This window comes from Bubalus kerabau, chromosome 3 (genome assembly GCF_029407905.1).
Source record: "Bubalus kerabau isolate K-KA32 ecotype Philippines breed swamp buffalo chromosome 3, PCC_UOA_SB_1v2, whole genome shotgun sequence".
In the NCBI taxonomy this organism is placed as follows: domain Eukaryota; kingdom Metazoa; phylum Chordata; class Mammalia; order Artiodactyla; family Bovidae; genus Bubalus; species Bubalus kerabau.
This window is the reverse complement of record NC_073626.1, coordinates 91,357,125-91,371,849: the sequence shown is the minus strand read 5'-3', so window position 1 is coordinate 91,371,849 and position 14,725 is coordinate 91,357,125. Positions and strand designations below refer to the sequence as shown.

Below are 14,725 nucleotides of genomic sequence, written 5' to 3'. Positions count from 1 at the left end.
CACATATTAGTAATATCATAGTTTTTGCTTTCTCTGACACATTTCACTTAGGATTGTACCCTCCAAGTCTATCCATGTTGCTGAAAATGGCAAAATTTCATTTTTATGGCTGATTAATATTCTGGGGGGTGTGTATGTGTATGTACACACACAACATCTTCTGTCTACTCGTCTGTCAGTGGATACTTAGGTTGCTTCCATATCTTGGCAATTATAAAGAATGCTGCTATGAACATTGGGGATAAATATATCTTTTAGAATTAGTGATTTTTGTTATTTGGATATATACCCAGGAGTAAATTGCTGGGTCATATGGTGGTTCTATTTTTTCGTTTTTCTTGAAAAACTTCCACAGTGTTTTGCACAGTGGGTGTACTAATTTACATTCACACCAACAATGAACAGAGTTCCTTTTTTTCCACATCTACACCAACGTTTGGTATTTATATCCTTTACTTTGTCAACAAAGATCTGAATAGTCAAGGCTATGGTTTTTCCAGTAGTCATGTGTGGATGTGAGAGTTGGACTGTAAAGAAAGCTGAGTGCAAAAGAATTGATGCTTTTGAACTGTGGTGTTGGAGAAGACTCTTAGAGTCCCTTGAACTACAAAGAGATCCAACCAGTCCATCCTAAAGGAAATCAGTCCTGGGTGTTCATTGGAAGGACTAGTGTTGAAGCTGAAACTCTAGTACTTTTCCATCTGATGCAAAGAACTGACTCATTTGAAAAGACCCTGATGTTGGGAAAGATTGAGGACGGGAGGAGAAGGGGACGACAGAGGATGAGATGGTTGGATGGCATCACCGACTCAATGGACATGAGTTTGGGTAGATTCCTAGAGTTGGTGGTGGACAGGGAGACCTGGCGTGTTGAGGTTCATAGCGTCACAAAGAACCAGACACAACTGAGCGACTGAACTGAACTGGTGATAGCCAATCTGACAAGTATGAAGTGACATCTTATTGTGGTTTTAATTTTCATTTCCCTGATTAACAGTGTTGATCATTGTTTGCTTCTTTTCACCATTATATCCCAGCCTCTAACAATGTCTGGCACTCAGTAGATGATCAACAAATACTTGTTGAATGGGTTCATGTAATATTTACAGTAGACATCTTTTCTGTAAGATGTAGAAAAAGCCAAAAATTCCTTTGTAGAATGATTGAAACAATCCTAAAATAACAGGATTAGCCCTAATAATGAGCAACTCAAAAAATTAATATCAGCTATCATTTATTTAGCATTCTACTCAATTGTGGTTGGATGCAAATAGAATTAAGCCACAATCTTTATCCTCAAGAGAGCCATAATCTGGTAGTGGAAACAGATAAGCAAGTATTGCAGTTACAATCATATGAAAAACAAGAATCAAGGTAGATTAATTGTTAATATAAAGAAGAAGTGATCAACTTTGATCATGCTGATTTTTGAAGAATGATTAGTACTTACCAGAGAGAATGTCATGGAGGGTATGTAGTCTAGACAATGGTACATGCCCATAGTCTGTTCATAAGTAAAACAGTTTCTGGTGTATTCCTTCCAGTAATTCCTGTCCACTAATACCAAATGAAGCTTAAGTTTTGACTGTGCTTAACTTTTTGAGCTATTAATAAGGGCTATACATATACTTAAACACATACATGTCTCTGTGTGTAATATAAAATTTCTTAACAACTATTTTTCTAAATAAAACAAAGTGGAATAACTTGGATTGTATCCCAATTCAATGGGACGAGAAAGTGACAGTGGCCTGCACCTCACTAGTGATGATAGAGCCCCAGTTAGACCAGGGAGAAGGTGAGAAGTGCCGTGATGCAGTTACTGTGTAGCTTCATCAGGCTTTCTCCACTCCAGCCTCTCCTGCTGTTTTGCTACTGTCCACTGAAGCTCACGTCAGACACAGTAGAATCCAGGAGGAAATCGAGTACTGACTTATTAACGTTGACCATTTTACAAAGATATTCCTGTTATTATTAAGTGATTAAAAAGTGAAAGTGAACTAGAGTGTTCAATCCATGGGTGAGTATGACATATATATTGTTACATTGTAACACATATACCATTCTGAAATTTGGGTAATTCTGAGTTTCCAGACTGTGTTCTACACATTCTACCCCCAAAATAGCACTAGAAGCCTGAAGCAGCCTGATATGTGAGGAAACTGCAAGTAATTAGAAATGCCTAGAATGTAGGTTTGTGTGGAAAAGGGCAAACTCGAAGGAACCAGGTGGTGGAGGGCCTTCTGCACCATCTGAAGATGTTTGAATCTCTGCCATACTAACCAAGATGCTTGAAATGTATCCTGTATGACTCTGTTGTGCGTTAGCATCAGGAGAATTTCAGATTTGAGTGTTTGAAATATCACCGTAGCAACAGCCTGGAAGAGAGCCTGAAAGGATGAGAAATCAAAGCCAAGCAGACCAGCTAGGAGAGAGCCTGAAAGAATGATCCACCCAAGAGACCATGAGGATGAAAGCCTGAACTGTGTACTTGGTGGTAGCGATGGATTCAGAAGGTGTATGTTTTGAGTGACAGCCGTGTGCCACAAGCTGCTGCAGGTTCTGTAAGTGTATCTGTGAACAAGGCAGGCTTCCCGGCCCTTGTGGGGCTGTCATGAGGGGGTGCGGAGACAGTAGGTAGTCAGTAGAACAGCTCCATGTTCTTCAGTGAGTGACTAGGTGGTGATGATTAGATGGGAATTTATTTGGGGCGGGGGGAAGGGTTTCAGTATGTCAACTACAAAATGTATTATATCCAGTACGCAGCTGGAAATACAGGTCAAGAGTTAAGGAGTGAGGTTTTATCTTTTTTCAGAGGGCCATTTATATTTGGTCTCAGTCATAAACATCAGTCAGAACTTTCAGCTACAAACAGTAGAATCCTCTCTGGCCTGTGTAAGCTAGAAAAGAACTTGTCAGAAGCTGTGAGGTGTTCATCTTCAGAATCTCCGGGAAGGCCAGAGAGCCAGCTTCTGAGTTGGGGATGAGGGGAACAGTGCCCACTGCCTCTCCTGGCCCCCGCTGCTGGCCCCTGCTGCGCCACTGCCGCACTGAGCAGCCTTCTTCTAGACCCTGTCACTGGCCCTCTGGCTGCAAGGGACTGTGAGTGCCTGGTTTTCTGACTCATAACATAGGAAAACATCACTATAAGGGGATTTCAAGGACAGCTATGGGCTTCTCTGGTGGCTTACATGGTAAGAATCCACCTGCAATGGAGGAGACCTGGGTTCGATCCCTGGGTTGTGAAGATCCTGTGGAAGAGGACATGGCAACCCACTTCAGCATTCTTGCCTGGAGAATCTCATGGACAGAGGAGCCTGGTGGGCTACCTGCCTCCTGAAAAATCTTTATTCAGGTCAAGAAGCAACAGTTAGAACCAGACATGGAACAATGGCCTGGTTCCAAATTGGAAAAGGACTACGTCAAGGCTGTAGATCATCACCCTGCTTATTTAACTTCTATGCAGAGTACATCATGCGAAATGCCAGGCTGGATGAAGCACAAGCTGGAATCAAGATTGCTGGGAGAAATATCAATAATCCCAGATATGCAGATGACACCACCCTGGTGGCAGAAAGCAAAGAGAAACTAAAGAGGATCTTGATGAAGGCAAAGAGGAGAGTTAAAAAGATGACTTAAAACTCAACATTCTGAAATCTAAGATCATGGCATCCGGTCCCATCACTTCATGGCAAATAGATGGGGAAACTATGCAAACAGTGAGAGACTTTATTTTCTTGGGCTCCGAAATCACAAGAGATGGTGACTTCAGCCATGAAATTAAAAGACGCTTGCTCCTTGGAAGGAAAGCTTTGACCAACCTAGACAGCATATTAAAAAGCAGAGGCATTACCTTACCGACAAAGGTCCATCTAGTCAAAGTTACAGTTTTTCCAGTCGTCATGTATGGATGTGAGAACTGGACCATAAAGAAGGCTGAGCACCAAAGAATTGATGCTTTTCAATTGTGGTGTTGGAGAAGACTCTTGAGAGTCCCTTGGACTGCAAGGAGATCCAACCAGTCCATCCTAAAGGAGATCAGTCCTGAATATTCATTGGAAAGACTTATGCTGAAGCTCCAATACTTTGGCCACCTGATGCAAGGAAGTGACTCTTTTGAAAAGACCCTAATACTGGGAATGATTGAAGGCAGGAGGAGAAGGGGACAACAAAGGATGAGATGGTTGGAGGACATCACCAACTTGATGGACATGAGTTTGAGCAGCTTTGGGAGTGGGTGATGGACAGGGAGGCCTAGTGCACTACAGTCCATGGGTTCGCGAAGAATTGGATACATCTGAGTGACTGAACTGAACTGAATGACTGCAGTAAATATGCAGCAATGGTGTTTTGGGCTCCATTTATGTCTGTGAATGAAAAAAAAATACATAATTTCTTAAGTGCACGGAATTTTATAGTGATTTATTGCATTTTCTCATCAATACTGTGATGAAGGCATGATGTCTTTCTTAAAACTAAGATTTTTTTTTCTCATTAAAATGAATTGCCTTGATTTATTAATTTGCTGCTGATTTTGCTTTTAACTGTAGTTTGCTGTCTAACCAAACAGTCCCAAACTTATGAATGGATTTCATTCTAGAAGGTTGTTGATAATTAAGTTGTTAGAAATTGTGAATGCATCTTCCCACTGAAACAAAGTTGTCATGGATGATCCCATTCTTGTATTTTAAAATGTTTTCACACTGCAGAGGAGGTTCTTGGCATATTCAGATGAGAAGTGAAAGGGAATGGAATGGAGTCATCCGTGGCCACAGTGCTCTGAGACATGTTGTAGACATTCCTTCCAAGGAGCAAGCGTCTTTTAAGTTGGGGAAATCTTTTTTGGAATAGATGGCTAGAGGGAGAGAGGGAGGAAGGAATACACCTATGTGTCATATGGAGCTGCCTCTAGTTTTATTGTTCCAATAAAAGTGACTTGAAACAGCATTTCAGAACTTCACGTATTTACTGCCTGATCTCTGAATCCCAGAGTGGTGGTTCCGAAAGAAATAGACTATTATGAATAATATATAATGACCAGGATTGTGGAATTAGTGTGAAAGTAATTGGGCTAAATATATAGTCTTCAAAATATACCATGGAATTTTTTATCTTTAATCTTCAATATTAACTTATTTTCCCCGTGATTTTTTTTTATTGTTTGTCTAGAATATGATAGGAGAAAAAGTAATTTTAACTCAGACTTCCTCATGCCTTCACCTCAGTTCAGTTCATGTCGCTCAGTCATGTCTGACTCTTTCCGATCCCATGGACTACAGCAAGCCAGACCTCCCTGTCCATCACCCACTCCCACAGCTTGCTCAAACTCATGTCCATCGAGTCGGTGATGCCGTCCAACCATCTTATCCTCTGTTATCCCCTTCTCCTGCCTTCAGTCTTTCCCAGCATCAGGGTCTTTTCCGATGAGTCAGTTCTTTGCATCAGGTAGCCAAAGTATTGGAGTTTCAGCTTCAGCATCTGTCCTTCCAATGAATATTTAGGACTGGAATGCCTTACTGTATTTTGATGACCAAAGGTCTTTTCAGCACCAGAAATGCTGCTTGCCTGCTTATTATACAATGAGATTACTGGAACTTCCTACCTAGAGTAGGGGAGAATAATTAGACCTGTTTGAACAAAGTGGTGTTGTTCAGTTGCTAAGTCGTGTCTGACTCTTTGCAGCCCCATGGACTGCAGCACACCAGTCTTCTCTGTCCTTCTGAGTCTTCTCCAGCACCACAATTCGAAAACATCAATTCTTTGGTGCTCAGTCTTCCTTTTGGTCCAGCTCTCACTTCCGTACATAACTAGTGGAAAAAACATAGCTTTTTGCACCTTTGTGAGCAAAGTGATGTCTCTACTTTTTAATACGCCATCTGGGTTTGTCATAGCTTTCCTTCCAAGAGGCAAGCATCTTTTAATTTCTTGGCTATAGTCACTGTCCACAGTGATTTTGGAGCCCAGGAAAATAAAACTATCACTGCTTCCACTTTTCCCCTTTCTATTTGCCATGATGTGATGGCACTGGATACCATGATTTTAGTTTTTTCTAATGTTGAGTTTCAAGCCAGCTTATGAACAAAATAGTAATAATTTACATATACCTGATCCCTCAGAACAATGAAGAACTCAGTATTATTAATACTTTTTTCACAATTTGTGTTACAACCGTATATATTAGGGGCTTCCCAGATGGTACAGTGGTAAGGAATCCACCTGCCAGAGCAGGAAACACAAGACACAAGGGTTTGATCCCTGGGTCAGGAAGATCCCCTGAAGTAGGAAATGGCAACCCACTCCAGTATTCTTGCCTGGAAAATTCCATGGATGGAGGAGTCTGTCAGGCTACAGTAGAGGGGCTTGCAAAGATTTGGACATGACTGCGCACACACACACACATTAAACATCTGTGTGCCAGGCACTTGACCTAAAGAGATGCACAGAACAGCCACAACCCGTGCCCAATTTGAGCAGTTAAAATGACATGTAATCTATGATCTAAAATTTCAAAAATAAAAAAAACTTGTAAAGATATTTCATTAAGGTTTATGTAAATTTCAACCAGAAGATAATAGACTTCACCACTCCCAAGACACCTGAGATATATTAAACATTTCTGGTTGGTAGTTTGATTTTAATGTTGACAAAAAATGTGAATATGTCGATAGAAATACAGTTGGGTAATAGCAACTTTGGTGCTTAGAAAGCTAGTTTAGATGATAGGATTAAATGATAATATTCAAGAGAATTGGAATTCAGTTTTGGAAACCACTTTTGAGAATATGGTAATATCTTCAGGAGCAAGACAAATATGCCATTTATTGATATTTGACCAAATTTTCATCTGTTTTTTCTTCCCATCAGTCCCTTTTGAAATTAGTTAGGAGTACATCAGGTGGAGGATCATGATTGGAGTGCTGAAGATGAGCGTTAACTGATTGACTCTGTTCATTGGGAGCATGTCCCCCTGGTCACAGCTAGTTCAAGGAAGGTCCCAGAATGTGAGCTGCTCGCAGATCACAGGCAAAATTGAACTTTGGGGAGTTCTTACTGAATCTAGAGTTTTTAACCAGCAAGAGTTTCATCAGCCAGTTAATGACTTGGGGAAAATACCAAGGGACTAACATGGATTTAAAATCTTACAACTACAGCGCTGAAAGTATTGTTCTTTTCTTTGTTTTAGAGTTTCCTTAAGTGCAAAGTCATGTACCTTTTCCTTAAAATTAATAAACACTTCCAAAATACTTCAGTATGTATTTGTTTCTGATTTCTAAATAAAATACAAATGTTTAAAAAGAAAAATCCTTTTAGTTGTAACCCACAGAAAAAACCACTAGCACTTTGATTTTTATTTTTCTGCATTTCTTAGGCATATTGTGTGTGTCTATGTGTGCATGTGTGTGTGTTTAATACAAAAATGGAATCACAAGCTGTTCTATGTAGCACAATGGTAAGAAGCCCTGACTTTGAAATCAAACCATCCTTGGTTTAAATCCCACTTCTTCCATTTACTAATGGAATAAGACTTTGTCCAGTTTTTTAATCTGTGAAATAAAGATAATAAGGCACCTCTTGATTAGGTTGTTGTGAATAATATACAGGAGATAATATATGTGAGGTACTTTAAAATTTAATGAATGCCTAATAATTCAGCCTCTCTTATTGCTTTGTTCTGCTACACTGTCCTCTGAGAACCATGCTTTCCCATATTATTTTAAGGAAGGGGGTGGACAGGGAGGCTCAGATATGTTTTTATGCACTAATTTTTAAAATTGATACTCTATAAACTGGGCTTCCCAGGTGCCTCAGTGATAAAGAATCCACCTGCCAATGCAGGAGACACAGGAAATGCAGGTTCTATCCCTAAGTGGGAAAGATCCTCTGGAGGAGGACATGGCAACCCAGTCCAGTATTCTTGCTGGAGAATCCCATTGACCGAGGAGCCTGGCGGACTATAGTCATGGGGCTGCAGAGACTTGGACGCGACTGAGCATAGCACTCTATAAACTAAGAAAAATATATAGTTAAAATTTACCCCTAATTTGTAAAACCTTGTGTTTTCATATAAAGATTTATATTTAAATTTTTTAAGGCAACATTCAGTAAACTATCCCATTAACTTATATGTCTATTATAGCATCTAAGGCTTTTTTGAAAATAAGTAAAATTAATAAACTTAATAACAACCTTTTTGGTTCTTTTTAATGTATATGTCGTACAGTGTATGATATATATGTTGTTTTATATGTAGTTTTCATATAAATTATTCCACGTAAAGCAGCATGCTGCTGATGCTGCTAAGTTGCTTCAGTCGTGTCCGACACTGTGCGAGCCATGGACTGCAGCCTGCCAGGCTCCTCCGTCCATGGGATTTTCCAGGCAAGAGTGCTGGAGTGGGTTGCCATCACCTTCTCCGATAAAGCAGCATAGGCCCTCATATAAGTACTATGAAGGTCACAGTTAGCTATGCCATTATATTTGTCTTATTCAAGGAGAATCATACGTCTTTTAATAATTTGCCTTAAGTTCTAAGAAATACAAAATTTGCCCCAGATTGGCATTAGGGGGTTAAATACTCTCTAAAAATTAATTTAGAACAGTCACTTTAAATTTTGTTTGAGGTTTTAATATACTTTTATATAATGTGAAAATTAAATGTTTATATGCAAAACAGATCCACAATTAAAGTTTACAACAAAGGAAGTAAATGTTACATTTTTTTTCCTTCTTTTTCTCTAGCTCAACTGAGAAGTCATTTCCTTGGAGATCAACAGGTATGAGTTTTTAATCATATAAAAAAATCTTTCTTACGTTTTGCCCAAGCAGAGTGTGCTTTCTAAATTTACTGTCTCTTGATGAGATTAGTCAAGCCAAAACTTTTAATAGTGACAATATTGAGCTACTTTGCTTAAAGGTAGTACTTCTTAATATGTTTAATTTTTTAACAAGTTTGAATAGATTTATATATGTCATTTGTAAAGAAATTAAAGGATTGAGCATCAGTATTTTTAATGTCAATTCAATATTTGAATTTTTTTATCATAAAGAAATACAGTGATGCCCTCACACACAGGTTTTTGTATAATCTTGGGAAGTTGGCTAATCATTTATCTCAGTCAAAGTCTTTCCTTTCACAGTTTTTTTTTTTTTTCATATTAAAAGAGAAGAGTTGCCTGAAATGTTCATTTTTTTGTACTTAAATGTGGACTACCTGAAAGCTTCTAAAGTAGCCTGGAAGATTCTAATGTAGTCTATATGTTCTTTTTACCTTAAGTTCACCTCATATAAAGGATGAATTACATTAAGGAGAGTGTCTCCCACTTTCACAGATGTTTGATGTCTTCACTCAGTAAATGTTTACTGAGCAGCCTCATCATGAACCATATACTATACACATTGCTGGTTAGATAGTGATGGACTCCACACACACACATGCCCCTTGCCTCTCATGAAGCTTATAATGTGAGGGACAATGCCAGCAATTTATAAATGCTAGATTAGGCCTTGATATCCAAATACTTTGACAGTTTTTAAACAAAGTTTGAATTCAGTAAAACTCAGATCACTAAATGACTGGTATCTGAGTTTATCTGAACCTGATACCAGGATTCTGGTGTTATTTATAGTGTATACAAGGCTCTTTGCTATTATCTAAAGAAGGTATTCCCAAGAAATGTAGTGTTTTATTCAAAGCATAGATGACGTAGTATGGAGGCTTCACAGGTGGGACAGTTGTAAAGAATCCACCTTCAATGTAGGAGACGCAGAAGATACAGGTTTGATCCCTGGGTTGGCAAGATCCCCTGGAGTAGGAAGGGCAACTCACTCCAGTATTCTTGCCTGAGAAATCCCATGGGCAGAAGGAGGAGCCTGGCAGGCTGCAATCCATGGGGTCTCAAAGAGTTGGACATGACCGAGCTACTGAGCACAAAGATGAAGAGATGTGAAAATCTACTTAACAATAAGACTTAAAAACCACAGTTTAATAGTAGGAAAGACATGGCATGAAATAATATGTGGTTAAGTGCCAAGTAAGTATTATGCAGGAAACATTGTCATCAAATGGACAATCCATTTGTGAGATGACTTTGCAGGGCTGAGCCTGGAGCCTGGGGCTTGACTGGCAGCCCAGCTGCGGAGAGAGTGTTGTCACTGTCGCAGCAGCAGAGACCACAGAAATGTCTCATGGGAACATTTAAAACTGGTTTGGGAGATGATAAGATGTGCAAAGACCACACTGGGCCAAATTAGAGAGATCTGTAAATACCAGGGACTTTGAACTTCCTACAGGTCATGGGCAGCTACTGGAAATCCTTTGAGCAAAAAGTCATTCGATTTAAACATTCCTCAGGAGACATGGCAGTGCTGTGAACTGTTAAAAAGAGATTTGAAGATTTCAGTTTAAAGAAAAATACAGAGTGCATTTGCTACTTAGCTATGGCAGAACTCTACCATTTAATATAAAATTCTCCTATAAGTTCATGTTTAATACTGCATCATTAATTTATTCCAAAAATAGTTCTTGAGAGCCTAGTTGGCTTGCACATAGTTGTCACTGTTTAAAACAGATATCCTTGCCCTGTTCAGTGTTTCAGGTCTAGTGGAGATATATAGCTCTATACACTTAAAATTGGGGAGGGGAATTCTTTAAAGAAAAACTACAAGTATATATCATATTTACCCATAGCTCTGTTTTCGGACATTCAGGTGTTTTTCATGGATATAAATAACGTTATGGTAAACATCCTTGTGTATAAAATTATACCTGCAGCTTTGATATACCTTTTAGGCTAGGTTTTCCCAGGGAAGAAAACTATTCAAAGTATATGAACATTTTCAAGGCTTTTTAGATGAATAACCAAGTTGTTTTCCTAGAAGAGTTGTATTTCTTCTCCCTCCCTTTCGGTATATGAGGTTAGTTCTCTCACTCCCTCACTAGTGTCACCATTTATATTTCTAGCTACAAAATATTTCGATATCCTGTCATTGCCCCATTCTCTTGGAATGCTAGCATTTGATAGGCGGAAGTTCTTCTCAGCCCAAGGAAAATAGTTGTATCATTTGGGGCCCAGTCACCCATAGGAGTAACTGTTCCTGGAAGCTGCTGCCATGTCTAGGCCTGCAGGGACCAAGCGCTACGTGGGTTGCCACCAAATTGTAGCAGTGGTGGGAGGTAGAGCAAGGCAGTCTTCTGGCATTGGCTGGAACCGCAAGGGAGATACAGCCTTCCCAGCAGTGCTGCCTAAAGTAGACCCGGAGAAACATCCTGGCTGAAGTAAGCTGGAGGGAGCAGTTGTAGATTTCTAACTACCAAAGCCAGGCAGGCACAGTATGTAATTGTATTGATGTACTCGTAAAGAAAATGAGCTTAGATTATGAAGACACCCAATAGGGAATGACCATCCCTTAGCATCCTTTCTACCTCTCCTCCCAACCAGTGTGTTCACTCAGTTTCAGTCATTTGACCACCTTCTTCCTGGTGGCTCAGAGGGTAAAGCATCTGTCTGCAATGCCAGAGACCCGGGTTTGATTCCTGGGTTGGGAAGATCCCTGGGAGAGGGAAATGGCAACGCACTCCGGTATTCTTGCCTGGAGAATCCCATGGATGGAGGAACCTGGTAGGCTACAGTCCACAAGGTCACAAAGAGTCAGACACGACTGAGAGACTTCACTTTCTTTCTTTCTTCATGATTTACTAATGAATAAAATAGAGATAGATAAAACATTATAGATAATTTGTAAAACATTATATTTATGTTTCATTTAATATATAAATATTGTATAATCTTTTATTTTTATACATATGCCAAATAGCTCACCAAATACTTTAGTGTTTAGGGAAATACAGCTTCAGTAATTTATCTGTCTTCACCACATGCACATTCATAATTCACACCTGATAACTATACTTCATCCCTTACTTAAATCAGAGTATACTCCTGCACAAGTTCATATTCCAACATGGAGGTATTACATTTACTTACCCTCTTTCCTTCTTCAGGGAAACATAACCTTCAAACACAGCAAACACAAATGCTATTTACTTCACTCTATTATTTTAACTCAGAGAAGGCAATGGCACCCCACTCCAGTACTCTTGCCTGGAAAATCCCATGGATGGAGGAGCCTGGTAGGCTGCAGTCCATGGGGTCGCACAGAGTCGGACACGACTGAAGTGACTTAGCAGCAGCAGCAGTATTATTTTAACTACATTAATGTTACTTGTGTGTTTCTTAAGGCATTTCAGTTGTAACCATGGCAATAAGCTATAATGATAAGAGTAGTAATTTGAAATCTGATTATATGAATAAAAGAAATATCTGGTTTGTTTCATAATCCTTTTTCTAAGCAGTTATAGATGCCCTTAAGTTTGATTGTGAGTAAATGGGATGAAATGACAGTTTTGCTGCTACTTTTCCTGTAAAGTTTGTTATCTTCTCTTTACCAGTATGCATGCAGAAATACTGAATGTAATATGAAAATAATCTTGATTTAAAATTTGGTAGTCCCACCCAGAATGAGGTAGAGATGGCTTAAATATAAAATATATTTAAAAAGTCTTTGGTCTATTTTGTCTTTGGCTAGGTCTTGGCAAAAGAAACATCTTTATTCAATTATCTTGGTTTCCTAAATAAAAAGGATCACATGAAAGGATTTAGGATTGGAGGTCTGTTATTGTTCCTCATTTTTCTTTAGTATTTTGAACATTTACTTGAAGACAATTTCTCTACCCTTTATTTTTCTCTTTTTGATATTACAAATTTGACTTGAAAAGATTTTCAGCAACAAAGTGAATTGATAGCAAGGCAATGATTTGATCACTACCAGAAATTGAGACCAACTGCTGAATTTGTTTTTAAATAGCTAACTTACCATAGAGTCATTTTCTAGGGACGAGCTCAAGAGGCCCTAGGCAGAAAAGATTTCCATTTGTGATTCAGTTCAGGATAATCAGCTTGCTTGTTTTTTTCTTGGTTGGTTGGTTGGTTTGGTTGATTTTTAACTCGTACCAGGGATTGTACGGAGAAGGCAATGGCACCCCACTCCAGTACTCTTGCCTGGAAAATCCCATGGACGGAGGAACCTGGAAGGCTGCAATGGGGTCGCTGAGGGTCGGACATGACTGAGCGATTTCACTTTCACTTTTCACTTTCATGAATTGGAGAAGGAAATGGCAACCCCCTCCAGCGTTCTTGCCTGGAGAATCCCAGGGACGGGGGAGCCTGGTGGGCTGCCGTCTATGGGGTTGCACAGAGTCGGACACGACTGAAGTGACTTAGCAGGGATTGTAGGCTCTTGGAAAGCAAAAAGCCAAAACTTTGAATACTCAGAGAGATAACTTCCCAAAGCATATGGAATAATCACCCATTCTACAACACATTTCTATTTTCCTAGATTGATTGGGAAGCAGTCTTAAGGAGAAGCTCCCCTGGATGTTATAAAGTTGTTTTAAGCATATATACTTTGTTGTTATCTTGCATTTCTGTTGTCCTTCTGTCTTCATTATTCTGTATTTTCTATCTTATCAGCATTATATATCTGCTCTCTAAAAATGTAAATGCACCTCCTCTTCTCTTTTATGCAGAGGAGAGTTATCATTTTCTGTCTGGCTTTGTCTTTTCCATAGCCTTGCATTCCTTATGACCGTGGATTTTGTGAATGTGTTTATGTATACTCTGCTGAAAAGGAGTGAAGGGGGAATGTTGTCTTAGTGTTCCTGTTTCCCCTTTTGTTAATGTGCCATTTTTCCACTCTTCACACCTTCATACCAATGTATGTATTTCTACAGTCTCTTATGTTCCACCAAAATTTGAGGTAGCTTTTAAGAACCTATATAATACAATAGAAAAAAAAATCCATATTCATAGAAAAAGTATATTAGAATAATAGGTAAAGACCTGAAGAAAGTGAGAATGCAAATTTATGCACAAGTAATTATATTTCTTCACGTTGGAAAATATTATATTATGGAAGGTATCTTCTAAAGGATAAACCTTGGCCTTTCCCTTCTTTTAAGAAATAGCACACCAATTCAGTCATAAAAATAACCAAACACTGTGTACTCTTTGCATGAGAAAGAAGGGCTGTTGAGAAAACGAGGAGGTACTATTGTATAGCACAGGGAACTGTATTCACTATCCTGTGATAAACCAGAATGGAAAAGAATATGAAAAGGAATATACATATGTATAACGGGGTCATTTTGCTGTACTGAAGATATTAACATTGTAAATCGACATTGTAATTCAAGGAAATTTTTTTTAATTTGCTGAAGTATGAAGTGGAAAAAAAAAAAAAAGACATAGAAACATAAAAGTAGGGTAAATTTCTGGTTGACCAAAAGGCATTAAGGGATTAATAAACTTGGATGGGTCTTTCACTATAAGAAGGAGAGAAACTATGGATGATTCCATTCCATTCATATATTTGATGTTTGACAATACATGTGAAAGAGAAGGAGAAAGATGGTGGTAAAATAGAAATTTTAAGCTGATCAGATTATTTAACTTAGTGCTACATTTATTTGTTGTGGAATATGTACTGAAGTGCCATAATTTTAACATGCCATCCATTTAAACCATTATTGTATAGTATATACAGATATATATATATATATTTTTTTTTTTTTTACCGTTTTCTTTATACATTTAAATTTTGCTTCTAAAACGGACACAAGTTTTCTTCCACTGGGATGGGTTAAAAAAAAAACCCATAAATACTGAAG

At 38.7% G+C, this 14,725-nt stretch overlaps 1 protein-coding gene across 14 annotated transcripts in view; it reads left to right on the top strand.

The window, feature by feature from the left end:
* The window catches only part of PKP4 (plakophilin 4), a 259,721-nt gene that overhangs the window by 160,452 nt on the left and 84,544 nt on the right, over positions 1-14,725 (top strand). For all 14 annotated transcript variants that reach the window (XM_055572503.1, XM_055572499.1, XM_055572498.1 and 11 more), the window contains one exon: positions 8,740-8,774. In XM_055572503.1, the coding sequence (XP_055428478.1) occupies positions 8,740-8,774 (35 nt within the window). The remainder of the gene's footprint in view (positions 1-8,739; positions 8,775-14,725) is intronic.